Source organism: Ananas comosus, linkage group 2, assembly GCF_001540865.1.
Source record: "Ananas comosus cultivar F153 linkage group 2, ASM154086v1, whole genome shotgun sequence".
Classification (NCBI taxonomy): domain Eukaryota; kingdom Viridiplantae; phylum Streptophyta; class Magnoliopsida; order Poales; family Bromeliaceae; genus Ananas; species Ananas comosus.
In genome coordinates this window covers 9,612,451-9,633,084 of record NC_033622.1, presented here as the reverse complement: position 1 = coordinate 9,633,084, position 20,634 = coordinate 9,612,451, and the positions used below count along the sequence as shown (strand labels likewise).

General features: G+C 37.4%; 2 protein-coding genes across 4 annotated transcripts in view; both read left to right on the top strand.

Moving 5' to 3' along the window:
• LOC109706534 (BTB/POZ and MATH domain-containing protein 2-like) overlaps nucleotides 1-1,966 on the top strand; it is a 5,429-nt gene extending 3,463 nt beyond the window's left edge. The window contains exon 3 of one of the 3 annotated variants that reach the window (XR_002215225.1): nucleotides 606-624. Coding sequence is in view for 2 of the 3 variants with exons in the window: in XM_020227442.1 (XP_020083031.1) it covers nucleotides 645-1,721 (1,077 nt within the window). In the remaining variant the exon portion in view is untranslated. Of the gene's footprint in view, nucleotides 1-605 lie in introns of all 3 variants that reach the window. The other 2 variants (XM_020227442.1, XM_020227443.1) reach the window with 2 other exon arrangements.
• On the top strand, nucleotides 4,837-6,057 carry LOC109727481 (putative F-box protein At4g22660). The gene has a single exon (XM_020257624.1). The coding sequence runs from the start codon at nucleotides 4,837-4,839 to the stop codon at nucleotides 6,055-6,057; it is 1,221 nt and encodes a 406-aa protein (XP_020113213.1).

Genomic DNA, 20,634 nt, shown 5'->3' with positions numbered 1-20,634 from the left:
ATTTAAAGTTTAAAATGTAAAAATTTAAAACTGAAATTTGAAATTTAAATTTAAAATTTAAAATTTAAAATTTAAATTTAAATTTAAATTTAAATTTAAATTTTTTAAACTAAAAATTAAAATTTTAAATTTTAATTCTAACTTTAAATTTAAAATTTGAAATGAAATTTTAAATTAAAGTTGAAAATTTGAGTCTAAACTTAGAATCAAATTTCAAGAAATAGGTTTTAATTGATTCTAATTTTAGGCCTATAAAATCAGAAATTGATTTTAAATATAAAAATCAGATTTTTAAAAGGAATTACGAAACGTTCTATTAAAATGAAAAAAACAAAAAAATCAGTTTTGATTTTAAAATTACTTTTTCGAATTTAGGCCAAATGCCCTGTAAATATATTGGCTTAATAAAATAAATTCGGAGCAGAAGCTAATTCGAGCCGAATTCTGAGACCAAGGCCTAGCCAAATTCTCCCAAGTCCTGCTGCATACTCGGATTTCCTTCCCAGTGCGAGTAGAGACTTGGGGTATTTAAAATTGTTCACAATTTCCCTTTAAATATGAGAAGAGATATTGTGAAACTCGTTTCTTAATTAGTCTTTTCTAAGCCCTAGGCCCAAATTCCGTGAACCTGCGTGGCTGCGTGCATGGCTTCTTCCCCGGAGGCAGCGCCCGCGCCCTGCTCTTCGTCGACGTGGGTGATGGAGAAGGTGACGGGAACCCACCTGTTCAAGATCGCCGACTACTCGCTAGCCAAGGGCATCGGCGCCGGCAATCCCATCTCTTCCGCCACCTTCGACGCCGGCGGCTTCGACTGGGCCATCGCATTCTACCCGGACGGTCAAGACAAGGCCAGCGCCAACCACATCTCGCTCTTTCTCTGCCTCAGAAGCGACGCCGGCAACGGCGTAAAGGCCGCGTTCAGCCTTACCCTTCTTGATCAGCGCAGGCCCCCCTCCTCGACAACGCGGACGCCGCGCAATCCTCCTTGCGTGTTCAAGAACGGCAGCGCTTGTTTCGGCTACAATCAGTTCATGAGAAGAGACGTTCTTGAGGCTTCCGGCTATCTGAAAGATGATTGCTTGACGATTCAGTGCACTGTGTCCGTCCTGAAGAGGCCTCGATTAGAAACGCCACCCAATGCTCGCCCCGTCAGTCTGCCGCCCTCCGACTTGCACCGCCATCTCCGCGAGCTCCTAGAGAGCGGAGACGAGACCGACGTGACCTTCGAGGTGTGCGGGGAAACCTTCCCCGCGCACCGGCTGCTGCTCGCCGCTCGGTCGCCGGTGTTCAGGGCAGAGCTCTTCGGCCCCATGAAGGAGAGGAGCGCGAAGCGCATAAAGATCGACGATATGGAGACTCTCGCCTTCAGGGCTCTGCTGCACTTCATCTATTCGGATTCGCTGCCTCTGGAGTTGGAGGAGCTGGCGAAGGAGCCGTCGGCCTCGATGTTTCAGCATCTCCTTGCTGCCGCAGATCGGTACGGGCTGGAGAGGCTGAGGTTGATCAGCGAAGATAGGTTGTGTCGGAACATTACCGTGAGCACGGCGGCCACTACGCTGGTGTTGGCGGAGCAGCACCATTGCAGTCGGCTCAAAGAAGCTTGCCTCGAATTCTTGGCCTCGCCCAAGTCGCTGATAGATGTTATGAAAACAGACGGATTCGAGCACCTGAAAATTAGTTGCCCCTCGGTTGTAAAGGAGCTCGTGGACAATGTTAATTAGCTAACACGATCGACAGATAACATTGAGATACAAAATTACTTCAATCATGTAGTATTTCTCATGTAATTGGGGAAAATCTTATTTCAGATCTGTCAATTTAGTTAGCCTCATGTTGCAGGGGTTGGATTCTAGATGATTTTCTATAGTAGCATTAGGTTATTCGTACTTTGTGCAATGTTAAAATACAGCTGAACCAACATGCCTTTTTGTCATAGCTGTGATACTTTATTTTCTTCTTCTTCTTCTTCTTTTTGTGGGTGAGTATATGTGATCTGTTCCTAATTACCGTATGGCTCTATCAGAAGAATTTTTCGCAAGGAATATGCATTTTAATATATACATTTTTTATTTTGAGCACAAAGAAATTTAGGAAAAATAAAACGGCAGCTAAGATTCAACTCTTTCTCTTTCTGTAAGAAAAATATAAAGTTAGTTAGCACTTCCCTAAAATGATAAATCAAATCTTACTTTCTATGCAATGGTGAAGTGCCAATTTTTAGAGCAATACTATAAATGTCAATTATGACTGTGTTTTTTAGAATCATTTATTGTATAACTATTCTAATTCTAGCACGTTTAATCCTCTTGACTTAGTCACCACCCAATGTTTTTAAGCCCTGACGTAAAGGGCTTGATGTTCTCATCCGGCTCGAATACATTTATAAAGACTAGTCGATGTGATTAACTCTGATATCAATTATAACACATCGCGTTTCAAGTATTCACTCATCATGACATTCTTCTCTTTACTTTTTGGACCTAACCATCGTACAACACGCATGATTAAGAGATTTTAATCATATTATACTTTAAATATAGGAGTATTTCAAATTCTAGAATGTCACATTAATATTTTCACACAAGACTTGTCAATTTTAAAAAAAAATATTAGAAATTCAAAAGAGTTGTCTAAATTTGATGGATAGTTGCAAGGTTGGAATGTACAAGTGAGCTCAAAATATTGTAATGCAATTAATTAATTGTTGTCTTACGTTGAAGATTCAGTGACACGTATGTACATAATCCCTTTCCGAGAAAAATTGAAAATGTTATTGCAGATTTCCTTGCCGATGAAGAACTAAAGTAAGATCTTTTCATGCTTTTTTTTTTAGATTGATCTTTTGTGTAAAGTAAGTTTTAAGCCCCTTCTGTTGTAATTATAACGTATGTAAAATTCTTTCACTATTATTCTGTCGTCTCTTTTGTTATGACTTCATTAATCACTTGATGCATTGTATATTATCTATCATACACATGAATCAGGTCGTTAAGGCTAATCATGTCTCGTTTATAATTACTAAATCTATAAAATTTTGTTCTCTAGAAAAGTATAACCATTCCAAGTATGTACAGAGTTATTTTTTTCTATTGAACAAGCTGCTCAGGCCCAACTTGCGTCATGAGATCAAAGTTTGAGCTTCGATGAGATCTTAATTCATAATTCTGATTCAAAAAATTACAATTATGAACGACTAGAAATCGAAAAAAATATTCAATTATCCACCATTAATTACTATCCCTTCCGTCAAAAATTTTGGCTTGAGGCTTGATTTTTTTTCGATATAATCAACAAATTCTAACTTATTTATAAGATGTGAGATGCATCCTTTAGTGGAATCTGTACGGTACCAGGATGCAATGAATTGCTTGCATAAAGAATGAATTAAAGATTTTTATTTAATCATGTAAATTTTTTCTTTCTTCAAGTAGAATCTTTTAAGCCAACTTGCATTAAAAATTCATCGGTTTTATATTTTTGCAAGAATGATTAACTTTTTTGAATTTTGCAAGTTTGATCCGAATTTTCATTAAACTAATCAAAATAACATTATTTCTCTTTCTCTCTTTTTTTCTTTCACGTTCATCTTTCTTCTTCCGGTCCGCCTCCTCCTTCTCGCTATTTCTTTTTCTCTTTCTCCTCCATTTGCTTTCTCCTTTATCCTCTTTCACTGCTCCCACATTGATGTCGTACTCTTCTCTCTTATTTCGTCTATACTTCCGTCGACGTTGGCTTATAATATGGCACGGATCACGGAGGCAAGGTTGTGGTAGAAGGCATCGCCGTGGACGACGACGACGACGACAACAAGTTTGCTACAAGATTCAAGAACAATGGGAGAGTGTGTTGAGGCAAAGTGGGCGGTTGATACAGAAGGGAAGGAGGGGAGTACAATAATAAAGACTAATTTTATTTTATTAGAATTTTTTTTAACTTTTTGCTATTGCTAAGAAGAAAAAAAAGAGTTAGCAGGCTATTAGGCCCGCTATGAGCTATTTTGTCTAATACAACTCCAAATTTCATTGGACCCCCACTTGGCGTCAATTTTATTTTTTTTCTTCCTTTTGTTTTACCATATTTATTATTTTTTGTTATCTCACTCTCTCCCTCGCCCACTATCGTAGTCGCGGCCCTTGCCTCGATGAATTCTCTCTCCCGTAATTCGCATATCCGGTGGCACCCTTGTCATCGTCACCATTCACGGCCTCCTTACACTACAGCCTCACATTTACAATTAGTGGCATATTCTAGTTGGCGTCGCTTAAAATTATCCTTTAATAACTATTTAAATTATTAATTGATATTATTAAATTTCTTAATATATTGAGCTTTGGTTGGATAGAACAAAACTTAATAAAATCTAACACTTTTTTTATAAAATTAGATAAATAAAATTTATTAATTTTATATGCATAATCAAATTCTATTAAAATTAAAAAACTAAGTTATTTTATAAAACTTTAAATAATATTGTTTCTAATTTTTAATTTTTAATTTTCTAATGTAAAGCGCGCACTGCACACGCACTAATTAAAACTAGTTTAAAATAAAAGTAGTTAATTTAATCTTTGTTTTATGTAAAGTATAGATATGTATATAATCCTAGCTAGTTAGATTATGAAGTTACAATTAAATTTAAGCGAAAATCTTGGGTTTCAAGCAATGAATATCCCAGCTGGACTCTGATTCTGAAGTTGAAAATGTATATAATGAATATCTTGGATTTGAAAAACAGTAATTAGAGTCGGAATCGGATTAGAATTACCGTCTCTATTTATTTATCTACATGTGTAGACGCGTATCGGAGTAACTTGTGTGTTGCAGGTCTGGCGCACGATGCCGACCATCACCGGCTGCGGCCGTGATTGGACGGCCCTTCCGTCGGACCTCCTCGCCGCCATCGCCAGCCGTCTGACGTTAATCGACTACTCGACCTTCTGCGAAGTGTGCCAACCCTGGGCCTGCTCGGTAGCCGACGTCCCTCCGTCCCCTCACCACCCCTATCTCCTCCTCTCCGGCAGCGACTACGACAGCGAAAGCAGCGACCAGTTCGTCTTCTTCAGCCTCCCCCACAACACGCTCCACCGCCTCTCCGTCCCCGGCCTCCGCGGAAAGCACTGCATCGGGTCCCAGCACGGCTGGCTCGCCACTCTCGACCCCCTCTCCGAGCTCGCCCTCCTCAACCCCCTCACCAGCCAAGAAATCCTCCTCCCCTCCGTCGCCACCCTCCCCAACGTCTACGCCTCCCGCGCCCCCGACGGCTCCGTCTCCCGCTACCTCACACTCAGCCCCTCCCTGCCGTGGTTCAACTTCTGCCCCCTCCCACCCAACCTCTTCCGCAACGCGTCCTTCTCCAAGGTCGTGCTATCGTCGAGCCCCGCGTCCGGCGGCAGCCTCACTGTCGCCGCCCTCTACGGTTGGAGCCAGCTGGCTTTCGCGAGGGCCGGGGAGGACAGGTGGCATCTTTACGAGGACGAGTACCCGGACCGGCGCTACGAAGACGTCGCCTTTCGCGGCGGCAGGCTCCTCGCTTTAACAAGCCAGGGGGCTCTACTCGCCCTCGAGCTCGACGGAGATTACGCCGACTGCAAAGTCATCGTCTACGATCCCCAGGACGAGCAATTCGGGTCCTACAGGAAGTATCTAGTGGTGGACGACGCCACGGGCGATCTTCTGCAGGTGCGGAGAGAGCTCGGCTCGGGTGACGACGACAGGTGTAGTACGGTGAGAACTGAGAGTATCACGGTGACGAGATTGGATGAAGAGAGAAACGTGTGGATTCCGGTGGAGAGCTTAGGCGACCGAGCTTTGTTCGTGGGGGTCGGTTCGTCTGTGCTGCTGTCCGGGAAGGAGGTCCGCGGGCTGCGACGAAATTGCGTGTACTTCACCGATGATCGCTGGAACTTGCGGTTCTCCGAGGATGTCAAGGGTGACAGGCGCGACGTCGGCATATACTGCTTGGAAGACGGGAGCGTGCAGCCTTGTCTTCCTCCCGATGATCGGTTCAACTGGCCTCCGCCTGTCTGGATCTCGCCCTCCCTGTCCCAAGTTAACTAATTTGGCGTATAAGTAGTTTTTCTTATAACCTCCACAACCTCCACACTTTTTTTTTTTTTTTTTTTCCCTTTGCTTTTCTCTAGCATGAATTCAATGCATAATACTCCTTAATTACCTAGAGGCCATATTACCAAGAGAATTACTATTTATATATATTTAAAAATTGGCAGTAAATCTTTTGTCTAACCATTCAAGATTTTGGATAATTTTTTATAGTGCTTTTGCGCTAGAGTAATCTCGATCAGCGAAATATGCTCATAGATGATCTAGAGATCAGACGGGGAGAGAGGAGAGAGTGGAATCACTCGTTCAACTAACTTTTAGTTGTTTTTGTTAAGAAATTCTAAACAATTAAGGATCGAAGTTTCATACAAAAGATTAGAGTGCTTTAACTATTTAGGAGTAGATTTGGAAAATAATTGAAAGGAAAGTATCAAATTAAAATTTTTGAATAAATTCAGATAAAAATACTTCATAATATGCTATAATCAACAAAAATTAATAGTCTAACATGGTATAATTATATGTGTTTTAAAGTAGTTGTAATACTTTTTTCCTAGTTACCGACCTTCCCTAACAGCCGTCCCTAACGCAAGTGACAAAGGGCTTAATAATTGATACCCGAAATTTCGAGTTCGAATCCTAGTTGATTTACATATTCAGCTAAAAAAAAAAATACTTCTTTCCTAGCCAAGGCCACGGGAGACTAGATAAATACATTTTTTTTCAAAAGAAGGTTAGATTGAAATTAAAAAAAAAAAAATCAAATGAGGCTAAGCATGACATTAGCTCAAAATTTTGATCCTAATTTAGTTAAATTTGAAATATAAAATAAAAAAATTATAAAGTATAAGGTATTTGGTCACGTATTGTTTTAAAAATATCAATTTGACCAAAAAATTGTTTTGGAGAACATTTGAAACATTGTGGAATCATATGATGGGATAGTTCGGTTTGGTTACATAAGGTTACTTGCCGGAGAATGCCTGAGATGGGGTTACGTGCAAGAGAATGCTTGGGAAATCAAACGTTAATTTCAATTTGAGAGATTATCTAGAATCCGATTCGGAGAAATATAGAAACTAGAATGCATGAATTTATTGATAATTAACCATCCCCAATCTTCTATAACTATATATTATTCCTCAATAATTGCACACATGTCACGAGGAGGCCGAGGCGCGGGCAACTGAGCGGCGTGCGGGCGGCCGCAGGCGCGGCTCGAGGCGGGCAGTAGCGCGGGGGCTGGCGAGGCGCGGGCGAGGCCGCGGGCCACGGGCGACCGCGGGCGCCGGCACGGGCGGAGCCGGGAGCGGGCGCGGGAGCGGGCGCGGGGCTGGCGCAGGCCGCGGGCGAGGCCGCGGGCCACGGCGAACCGCGGGCGGCTACGCACAGGGCGGGCGGGAGCGGGCGCGTACCGAGGGAGCGCGGGGCTTGCGCTGCGCGGGGCGGCTGCCTTGGTCGGAGCGAGGGACGGCGCGCGGCGTGGCGGACGGCGCGCGGGACGGCGCTGAAGCGGGGTGGCTTCGTCGCTGCCGTGACGCGAGCCGATGCGGGGCTGCGGCGGGCGCCGGCTCGTGGGCGGGCCATTGGCGACGCGCGCGGCCGGACGCTGAGCTCGTCACGCGCACGCGCGGGTCTGCGTGGAGCCCAAAAAACAACCGAGCGCTCATATGGGGTTTCTCGGGGTTTTCGGCCTCGTGGACCACTGATGAGGGGAGTTCCCCATTACTATATATCATATATATATATATATATATATATATTATATATATATATATATATATTATATTAATATATTATATATATATATAATTATATATATAAAATTTTATTTATAATAATATATATTTTTATAATAGTATTTATATATATATATATATAATTTATTTATAAATATATTTATTTATATATATATATTAATTTATTATATATAGTATTTTATTTTTATATGATATTTTATAATATAATAATTTATATAATTTAAATATTTTTTTATAAAATGTAAGAATATATAAATCAATTTAAATATTTAGATACTGCGTATAATATAAATATTAATTTATATTATGAGCATTTACATATAAATTTGTATATTAAAAATAAAAAAATTTGATGCAGCTTAAGTTAATTTTTATTTGATGAAATTAATTGCGAGAATCACAAATAATGATTTTCTCTTCTCATTCACTAACTACTGGGGTCTATAACCTACTAAATTTATTTTTCACTAACTAATGGGGGATACTATGCCTACTAAAATTTTGATGTACTTATTGCCCATTTAAATTCTAACAATTAATTTTTATAACTATTTTCAAAAATTAATTTAAATAACTACCCGCAGCATCGCGCGGGTCCCTTAACTAGTATATATATATAGAGAGTAGGGCTATGAGTATTGGGCCTCGTACTCATAAGTTGTTTTCGATGATGGAGCTTCGAATCAACGATCACTCCGTTAATATGATCTAGCGTATTTGAAACTTCTAAAAATAAATTTCGTAATTTTTCGAAATCATAATAAAGTCCATCAAATGGGCATGAAATTGAACGGTCAAAATCTAACGACGTCCAAAATGGATGATCGGATCCTTCAATTTAAGATCGGAGTTATTGATCTTTATCTAGGTAAGTGAATAGAATTTTCTATCAAAAATTCAAACATATTCCAATCTTTTTTCACCGTTAAATTCGCAAGTATCCCCACATCGCTGTGTGCCGTTAATCAAATTGTCAGCTTTGTGAGCTTTTGATCGTAAGGTAAATGATTCGAACAAATTATGAATGATTATTTCTACCAAGTTTTAAATGCTCTAGATAAGTTAACGGCTGTTGCGATCCGTCCGTTCGGAAGCTCTAATCTTGAAAACAACTTATGAGTTATCAAGTGCGGCATCGTCTTACTAAAAGTATAGTAGTGCGACTATATAGTATTATATATATATATATATATATATATATATATCGGGCTACTATCCTCTTAAGAGGATAGAAGCCTAAATCCTATCAAGTCGATTTGGATGATCGAGACTTCAAATTGATAATCAACATCGTTGAAATTGATCTATACTATTAGAAATATTTAGAAGCTGAATTTTATAATTTTTAAAAATTATTATCAAATCTATCGAAAAGTCGAAAAATGAACGGTCAAAAATAAATGACCTTTTGAAAACAGAGGTTAGGCTTTCTCAATTTACAATCGGAGTTATTTGCATACAAGCAATTAGCTCATATAGACTGTAAAAAATTGTCAATTTTGCAATACTTTGATCACTATGTAAATAAATTTTAAAATTTATAAAATTTAGTTCCTGAATAATTCAAATACTCTAGATCAATTTCAATGATTCCGATCATGGATTCGGTATCTCTATCATAAAAAATGATTTGATAGGATAAAAGTTCCTATTCTCCTAAAAGGATAGCAGTTGTATTATATATATATATATATATAGGGTTATTTGCATACACGTCCCTGCAAACATAGTGAATTGCAGAAATATTCCTGCAAAATGAAAATTTCATAAGTTGTCCCTACAAAAGTCCTAAGTTATGCAGATATATCCCTGCCGTTAAGGTCTGTTAGAAAATTTTCATTAATCACGGTTAAAATACTTAACCATGGTTAATTATAATGTGAATTGACGGATTTACTCTTCTTCCTCTTCCTCCTCTTCCTTTTCCTTCTTCTTCGTCGCCGGCGAGGAGATGCGGCGGCGGCGGTGGCGGCGGCGGCGGTGGCGGCGAATCCTCTTCCTCTTCCTCTTTCCTCTTCCTCTTCCCCTTTCTTCTTCCTCTCTTTCTTCCTCTTCCCTTTTCTTCGTCGCCGGCGAGGGAGAAGATGCGGCGGCGGCGGCGAACCTTCTCCTTCTTCCTCTTCCTCTTCCTCTCTCTCTTTCTTTTCTCCCTTTTTCTTCCTCTCCCTCTTTCTCTTCCCTCTTCTTCGTCGCCGGCGAGGGAAGAGATGTCGCGGCGGCGGTGGCAAACCTTCTTCGTCTTCGTCTTCCCTCTTCCTCTCCTTCTTTCTCTCCTTCTTTCTCTTCCCACTTCTTCTTCCTCTCCTTCTTTCTCTTCCCTCCTCTTCGTTGCCGGCGAACCCGACACCGCGCCGCCGCCGTTGTCCGCTCCGACGGCCTGAAAAGGAAGAGAAAGAGAAGGGGACGAGGGATACTTTTGGAGGGATATATTTGTGAGGGCAAAAAAGTCATTTCACAAATAAACTGTTAAAAAATAAATAGTTTACTAACGGATTTTAACCAAAGAGATATATCTGCATAACTTAGGACTTTTGTAGGGACAACTTATGAAATTTTCGTTTTGCAGGGATATTTCTGCAATTTACTATATTTGCAGGAACGTGTATGCAAATAACCCATATATATATATAGGTCCGCGCTGGGTATTATCATTAGCACCAGGATTTGATCATATCGATTTTCAACATTTAGATTACCCTTTGATTATTTTTATCGTTAGATCTATACTATTCAGATAACAACTCATCAATCCTACGGGGCCCACATCATCTAGCCAACCCATTTCTCAATCACAAGTACTAACAAATCAATAGAACCGAATAGTTTTAGATAGTATTCAGCCTATATTAAATATTTATATATTATATTATAATACTATATATAGAGGGTCACGAGAGAGAGAGAGAGATTTAAGGTATGGAGAGAGAGAGAGAGATGGGGAGGAAGGCTGAGAGAGATGTCATGTCAATTGGTGATGAGCAATCGAGAAGAGAGAGAGAGAACTCGTGGGTACTATACTCTTACGAGTACGATCAGCTCCCGTACACGGTAGTTGGTTTACGTTCGATAGATGTTCGATCGACAATCCATACCATTAAACATTATCGAGAGTATTTAAAACTTTTAGAAAATCAAATTTCATTAATTTTTTTTGACATATTTGACCTTACGATCGAAAAGCTCACAAAATGACAATTTTTACGGCGGTATAGGATACTCGTAGTATTAACAGTTGTTAAAAGAATATGGCAATAGGTGGTGATTTTTTATAGAAATTACATTACTACCTAGATAAAGATCGATAACTCCGATTTTAATTGAGAATTCTATCAACATTTTTTGGACGTCGTATCATTGATTGACCGTATTATTTTAATTGCCCGTTTGATGAGACTTATTAATATATGATTTTTGAAATAATACAAAATTAATTATTCTAAGTTTCAAATACTCTAGATTATATTTTAACGGAGTGGATGGAGTTCGATTTGAAGCCCCAATCATCGAAAATACTTTATGAGTACGCAAAGGGCCCAAGTATAAGAGCTATAAGTAGCCCTTCTATTAGAGTTGTGCTGGATATGTTATGGAAGCACGGAGGCCTCCGTGCTTTCCAAGTCAGTTTAGATGTTCGGACTTCTCGATATCGACGATCGGCTCCGTTAGAGTTGATCCTAGAGTATTTTGCAGACCTAGAAAAATAAATTTGGCGATTTTTCGTATCAATTGACCTACGTGATCGTAAGGGGCTCAAAATCAATAATTTTAACGGCCGTTGGTCGAGTCGAATGAAGTTTAACGGTTTGTTAGAATATCAAATCACGTGAAATTTTTGATAAAAAAATTCTTATACTATATAAAATAACTCAATATCTTGATCTAAATTTTTAATGTCATATCATAATTTTGTGAAGGTTTTTTTATTTTCAGCCGTTGAGTTTTTGAGCCTTCGATCACTAGAGCCACATCATGATATTGAAAAATCGCAAAATTTATTTTCTAGTACTCAAAATACCTCTAGAATCAAGTCTAACGGAGGCCAGATCGTCGATTCGCAAAGTTCTCCAAATCGAAAAACAAATTGAAGCACGGAGGCCTTTCGTGCTTCCATAAGCATACTAGCTTGCACTCTCCCTCTATATATATTATATTATATATATATAATATATATTATATATACTAGAGAGAGAGAGAGAGAGATGGACGAGAGAGAGAGAGGAGAGAGAGAGAGAGGAGTGTGTAAGGGGCTAATATGCTTTTGGAAGGCGAGCCTTCTGGTGCTTTCAGGTCGTTTTCGATGTTACGATTCGAATCATCGACTCGACTACGTCAAACTATCTGACGAGTATTTGAAGTACCTTAGAAATAAATTTTATGATTTTTCGAATATATTACCTAGTGATCGAAAGAGGCTCAATATCATATTTTAATGACCGTACGTGGCATTTGAAGTTTAACGGTGTAGAACTTCCAAATTTCACTGTGAAAGTTTTGAGTTGAAACTCTATTATATGTATTAAAACCAGATCACGATATCTTGATCTAATTTGAAATGTCATATTATTCACGTTTTTTGTAAGATTTTATTTGTCAGCGTTAATTTTGAGCCCTTCGTTCATAGGCAAATAAGTAATCGAAAAAATCGCATAATTATTTTTCTAAGTATTTCAATCTCTAGATCAAGTTTAACGGACCGATCCGACGATTCGAAAGTCGCCAACATGATAACGACCTGAAAGCACAGAAGCTCGGTGCTCTTCAGAAAGCATAGTAGCCTCGACCAACTCTCTCTCTCTCTCTCTCTCTCTCTCTCTCTCTATATATATATATATATATATATATATATATATATATATATATATATATATATATAAGCACATATTTCAAATTTCAGTTTGTCGACATACCTATTTTTTGGCCAAAAAAAAAATTGATTCATCTTTCCTTACATAAAATAAATAACAGAATTAAACAAACTTTTAATTTCTCTTTATTTCTACAAAAAAAAAAATTATGTTTATCCAAATTTTTGCCAACAAAAAAATATCTACTGTGAATCTATATTTTAATTCAAAATTTGTTTAATTTTTTTTATCTTTATCTATAATATATATATATATATTGTCACACTCCGCGACCGCCAATTTGAACAGTTCGGGCACGTGCATAGACGCTGAACGAGCAGAACCTCCCCTATCCGCCCAAGGCTCAACAACAACAACATATATAACAAATTCGCTCAAAACGAGTTTCACTATACACGGCTTGCACGAGAATAAGCAACATGAGCAAGTGAAAGTAACTCTAGCTATTACATATATTCATTATATCTTGATTACATTAAACCAAATACAAAGTTTGCATATTCCATTACATATAAGATTTTTATATACATTTTCCAAAATACATGATACATCCTTTCATTAAATATTCTATTTCATCAAGTATAAAAGATGAAACCAAAAAAGGGTACAACTAAACTCGAAAGAAGTCCACTATCTAGGGCGCGATGCCCTTGTCATGATCCTCGACCACCCCGCTCGCGCTAGGATCTGTAAGGTTAATGGTGTGAGAACTACTAAAAATTTTCCGTGGGTTAGGCCGCCGACCTCGCCAACTCACTCACTAGGTCTAATCAGACATATATAGGAAAGGGAATAGATAAACAAACCAAACTGATACAACTACAAGGCCTGTAATAATAACCAAAACAACGAGTTTAATGCTCATGATTTATGCATTTCTGTTTTACCTTTACCTTTACCAAATCCTCTTGGTTAACTATTTGGTTAAACCCAACTCACCAAACCATTTTTTTTTTTTGTCGGGAAGAATACCACTACTGTCACGCCCCGAGCTCCGCCAATTTGGTCAGATTCGGGCACGCCGACAGACCGCCGAACGGACAGAGCTTTCCCTGTACGTCCTAGGCGTCACAATCTATACAATGCAGTAGAAGAGGTCCCAACCAGGAACAACATTCAAACATAGATTGCATAAGTATCAAAAATATAAAATGCTAACTATGCTATTACAAGCATTCAACTCAAGATTTTACATTTAGAAAATTACATAAGCCTTTAAGTTATTACAATTTATACAAATTTGATACAAGTTTGATTCTATTATACTGAACTCTGAGCTAGACTGCTTCAGGGTACTGCTATCTCTGGTCTCGGTGGTAGGGCGCTATCTACGGAGCTACGCCCTGTCCTCGCGCCGCCGTGCCGCTCACGTGCGAACCTGTACCCCCAAAAACAACACGGGGGTGAGAACTATATAAATAGTTCCCAGTGGGTACGGCCACCCAAGAGAAGAGCTCGACCCACCAGGTCCAAAGGAGGCAACTGCAGGTTAGTAAACTGAACAGATAGATAGATATTCGATGATACAATTAATAAAACCATACCTTGCCTCCCGATATGCAATATGTAAATCATGCAACTATGTANACATTTCGTTTCGCGCCCAATTTGCGCCGAAACACTTATTTCTCTTTGGAACTCATTCCAACGCATCACAAATCCCTCGGGGATGATGTCCAACTAGCTCAATCCTCACTTTGACCCTCTAGGTCAAAGTTGACATCGCAACTCCAAGTTTCCATATGTTACAACTACAACCCAACGGGATCGTCTACTGGGGAGAATTTCGCTACCGCCCAGTTGATGACAACTCCGGAGCTCACCGTTTGAGGTAGAGCGACCACCTTCAAGCATTCAGACTATCTGTGAGTACGATTCAATCCTCAACTTGGAGGATACCATGTCATTATTGCCACAAAGTTCATAAGATTTTCTTTGCCTAGCATTCCATAATTCTCGGTGCTATTTAATCCGTCTAGTCACAATGTCATCTTGTTTACTATTGTTATAATCCAACACTCGGTTCATATATTCATAGGGTTTCTATGTCATGATCGATCCTTTGTCATTTCACATGTATTCTTACATTGAAAGCATATAAGAGATTCCACATCTTGCCACATATCATATTACCCTATAATGCATGAATATAAAACTATACGTGTACATATATGCTCATGAGAAATTCGGGGATTTCGGATAGCACCGCCCACCCCGTAGGGATGCCGAAATGCGAGAATCCAAATCTCGCAATTTTTAGATGCCTTACAATAATTTTTCAGCAGTATTAGAAGGTTTTACTGATACTAGTTGGATAGCTAGCTTAAGTGATAATAAATCTATATCTGGATGGGTATTTATTTTAGAAGGCGGAGCAATCTCCTGGGCTTCAAAAAAACAGACGTGTATAACACATTCTATAATGGAATCTGAATTTTTAGCGTTGCTAGCTGCAGACAAAAAAGAAGAGTGGTTGAAAATTTTACTGTTTGATATAAAGTTGTGGCCACAATCAATGCCACCTATCTCTTTGCACTGTGATAGTCAAGCAACAATATCTAGGGCACTTAACTAGGTATATGTGGCAAATCTAGAATATAAGTTTAAGAAATAACTATATTAAAAATTTGATAAAAAAATTAATAATTATTATTATATATGTGAGGTCGTGCAGTAATTTAGCAGACTCTTTCACAAAAGGATTCTCGAGAGATATAGTAAAATCTATATCAATTGGATTGGGTTTGAAACCTTTCTTTTAAAAGTCACCAACAATTAGAACCAATCTTTATCTAGTTACATCACTAGTGAAAAAATTTAATGGGTAAAAATAAATTATTGATAAGTGTTCAATATACTAAAAATGTCATTTAAATATTTAGTATATACTATTACGGAATTAGAGAATGAGTGATGATACTCTTAGTGAAGTTTAAGTTTATTTGATGCCTATCGTAATACAGGTAGTAGAAAATGAGCTTCACCTATATGAGCATAAAAAGTGGTGCCGCTTCTGGCAAAAGTTTAGAACTTGCTTTTTTAAATGTTCATGAAACCAAAAGGTAACACACAGCCATAACTATGCTAAACCTATTCGGTAAATTTCTTAATTAAGTTTATAGACTTATGCGCGTGTTATTTTCGGTTCTGATATAAAGATTCTTGATTTAAGCTTTCACCATTGATTTTGTTGGAACTTTGAGATAATTATACTAATTGAAGGTTTAATTGAAAGAAACATTTTTTGTATGCATAAGTCTACTTTAAATTAGTATTACAATCTAGAGGAGAATTATTAGTATAGATTATAAGTGCAAGTAAGAGGATAACCTGAAGAATTAAATTAATAAATGATTGTGTCTCTTCATTCAATTATGTTGCCGTCTTTCGACAATCTTATTGTATCCTGAATGTCATACATTCGAGTGAGAACAAATATTAAAATGAACTTAAACACCTCAAAATTATAATTTACTCGATCTCAATCTATTCATATTTTCCAACAGATTTCTTGTCAATCTCCTCCATCTGCGAGAGCAGCGAATCAGAATAGATGAAGTAAAGTAAAGCCTTGATTGTCGTAGGCTCTATGTCGTCGATCTTCACACGCTCGGCACTGCTTCCCTTCATCGGGCCAAAAAATTTCGGAGAAAGCCTCCTCACCTCCGCCGACTTCGAAGGTCGTATCCGTCCCCACGCCGTCCTCCAAGAGCCGTCCGAATTGCCGATGCAAGTCAAAAGGCGCGCGCACGGCAATGGAGGGAGTTTTGAGTACTTCGACGTGTGGTGGAGCCTTGAGGACGGACACAGTTGACTGAGTCATCCGGCAGTCATTCTAACAAATGTACTGCGTTGCCTCCAGATGAGCTATTCTCCCCAGCGACTCAGGACCCCCGTAGGGATGGATGCATGGCTGCTGGAGAATTTCTTGTACAAAGCGAACCGCTAGAATTAGCGAGGGTTCCCCATCCTGATCAAGAAAGCCTATCTCGATTCACCTTCACACCATTCACGGCATCGTTTTCGAGTCCAAAAACGACCAGAAAGATGTGGGCGCTGTCCTCTGAGTTCCCGTTCGGGTAGCATATAAGAGACCAGTCACAGCCGCCGACGTTGAAGATGCCTGACCGGACGGACCAGCTGGCGTCCATAGCTCTGACCAGCTCGTACTCGGCGATCTAGAACCGGTACATTCCGATCACCTTAATTTCCATCGTCCACATCGACCAAGAATACGACAATGGCTCCGAGGAGGAGGGCGCGTCGGGGGAGGAGGCCATGGGAATTAAGCTCGTGGGTGGTTTGGTTTTACAAATTGATCTAGCAATCACGGGAACACCTCTTTAATGTAGCATACAGATACAGAAATATATAATACTTAATTTTATAAACACAATCAGAATTCTAGAAGAATACAGAGTTGTAGTAGAATCCAATCGAAATTAGTGTTTGAATATGAAGGGAATAAACTATAATAGTATAAATTTTATTTGCTAAATACAATCAAATTTCTAGTAGAATTTAATTAAAAAGTATAGTTTGAATATACAGAGAATTAGGTTCGGATGTGAACGAACGCTGGACTGCAAAGTTTAATAGAACTTAATCTTGAGCCTAGAGTTTAGATTGGATCGAAAGAAAATCTGGATTATCAAATCTTAAAATAATTTAGTTCAGAACAGTCTTGGACCAATGTTGATCAGATTAAACAGATTTAGTTCATCATTTTTTAACTTAAATTAGATTAGTTGAGCATATCTTTTAATTAGTTAAATAAAATATTTTAACTATTATTTTATTTAGTTTTATCTAAATTTATTTTTAGATTTTTATTATTTAGTTAATCTCTATATAAAACCATTTTAAGTTGGCTATTAGCAATAAAATCAAATTCCAAGCTAGTGATATGTATTTAAGGCTAAAGATAGTATAAATAAGATGCATATCATCATTTGATTGGAGGATGATATTAGTAATATATATATATAGAGAGAGAAGGAGAGTCCGACTGAGATACTAGCGATTACATCAAGTATTTGGTGCTATTAAGTTTTTCGCCGTTAGATTTAACCCTTTTATTATTTTCACCCTAGGGGACTACATTATCGTGACCGTACATTTTTTGTATCCTAGGGCCGAAAACCTAATAGCACAAATAGCTTGGTGGTATTGATAGTATTCAACCTAGTTCTCTCTCTCTCTCTCTCTCTCTCTCTCTATATATATATATACTTTCGAATCGACGATCAACTTCGTTAAACTTGATCTAGAGTAATTAAAGTACCTAGAAATAAATTTTGCAATTTTTTACATCATTTGCCTAGTGATCGAAGAGGCTCAAAATTAATAATTTTAATCCTCGTGGTGAGTTATTTGTAAGTTTAACGGTGTAGAAATATCCAAATCACATAAAATTATAATAGAAAATTTTTTATACTATATAAAACAAGTTCAATATCTTTGATCCAAAAATTTTAATGTCGTCTCATCACATTTTGTAAGATTTTTATTTTCAGCCGTTGATTTTGAGCCATTTCGATTACTAGCCAAATGATATCGAAAAATCAGGAAATTTATTTTTAAATACTTCAAATATTTTAGATCAAGTCTAACGGAGCCGATCGTTGATTCGAAAGTTCCAATATCAAAAACGACTTAGAAGCACGAAGGGCTCCATGCTTTCGGAAGCATACCAGCCCCTCTCTCTCTCTCTCTCTCTCTCTATGAGCTCCTATGCTTTTAAAAGTACCAAATTATTAATGCTTGTAGATTTTTTACCATTGGATTGAGGAATGTGTGGTTAGGATGGTGTGCGACCCCTAGAGTTGAGTGGGTTGTTGATTGTATAGCATAATCTAACGGATAAAAATGATCAAAGGGGTGAATCTAACGGCAAAAAATTTATACGCACTAAGTGCTTGGTGCTTTTACAAGCACCATTGTCGGACTCTCTCTCTCTCTATATATATATACTATTTTATTTTATAAATACAATAAAAATTCTAGTAGAATGCAAAGTTGTAGTAGAAATTAATCAAAGTTGGTGTTTCAATATGAAAAGAAAAAACTATGATATAATATACATTTTCTTTGCTAAATACAGTCACATTTTCAGTAGGATCCTATAAATTAGTAGTTTCTTAAATTCACGTGGCGCCTCCACAATTTTTCAGCATTTTTTATTTTGAATTTCATGATTACCTTATCTCGGTAAAGTATCAAATCTGAATTTCATGATTACACCTCGACAAGGTATCAAATCTTTTCAAATCCATCTTGAGAAGGTACCAAATCTATCCAAATTTTTTCCGATTCAAATAGGACAAAATTCTCATCTTGATTCGCGTGTGTATATAGGAGAACGTGTACTCATAAGGTTGGAATCTTAAAATATTTTCTCATTTCCTTACCTCGAGAAGGACCAAAATCCTCACCTTGATTCGCGTGTGTATATAGAAGAATGTGTCGCGTGTGTATATAGGAGAACACGTACTCATGAGGTTAAAACCTTGAAAAATTTTCTTATTTCCTTACCTCGAAAAGCGACAAAATCCTCATCTTGATTCCGGTTCCGGTGCGTGTATAGGAGAACGTGTACTCATGAGATTGGACCTTGAAAAATATTTCTAATTACTTCTTCCTCCTCTCTCCCTCATGCACTAAATTTCACCTTTCTTTGCACTGAGTTTGAATTTCTAAGAGCTACTTGCATCCGTATCCTGAAAGACGTGCCGATGGAATGGAAGGGGTCGTTGTATCGCTGGGAGTGAGATTACCGGAGCCTCACACGTAGAGGAGCAATCTCGCTTCTAAGACAGTGCTTTCGCATACCTCAACTCACAGATCTCATCTAAATCTCTTTTCTCTATAATATTTTCTACGTAATCCGTTCTTATAATTTTTCGAAAACAAAAATTAAAATTATTTTTTAAAAAATTGTTTAGAAAGTAAATTGTGGCGTGTTTGGTTGGAAGTCGGAGTCGGAATCGGAATCGGAATCGGAATCAAAATAAGTTGGAATCGGAATCGGAATGACTCATTACTTAATTCTGTTTGGTTCATCATCTAAATCGGAATCGGAATAAATCATTCCTATTATCGGTGTTTGGTTCAGGTGGATATAAAAAACGTAATCAAATTAATATACTAACATTATCTTTATAATATATTAATTTAAATTCAAATTAAAAATTTACATCAAAATTTTGAAATAATGTCAAAATTTTAAATCTATTTTTTTTAAAAAAAATTAAACTTTGAAGTTGAGTGAATAATTAAAAATATGAAACTAAATTTTAATTTATTCAAATTTAAACTTAAAATTACAATTTAAATTTTAATTTGAATCCATAAATTTAATTTAAGTTTGAAATAAAATTTGAATAAAACTTTATATAAATTAAAATTTAATTTAAATATAAATTCATAAGTTAGATTCGAAATACTTGATTAAATTTTAATTTTTAATTTTTAATTTAAGTTTAAATTAAAATTTAAAATTATATATTTAATTTTTAAATTTTAACTCATATTTTAATTAAAAAAGCTGAAATAATAAATTTAATCCGAATAAATATCCATTCTGTCTGAATTCAACTTTCAATCCGGCCTCCTAAGCCGGATTGAAAAAAGAGGTGATTAGGGAATTCCCATTCCACTCGAAATCCGGAATGGAAATGGAACTCCAGCGTATCAAACATCCACAAACGGATTTATCCATTCCAATTCCGATTCCAGGGTGAAAAAGAAGCGAACCAAATACGCCCTAAATATATGTTTGCATATTACATAATTACGTATTTTGCTATCAATCTAAATTACCGATATATATGTATATGTATATGTGTATATGTATATGTATATGTGTATATGTATATGTATATATACATATATATACATATACATATACATATACATATACATATACATATACATATACATATACATAT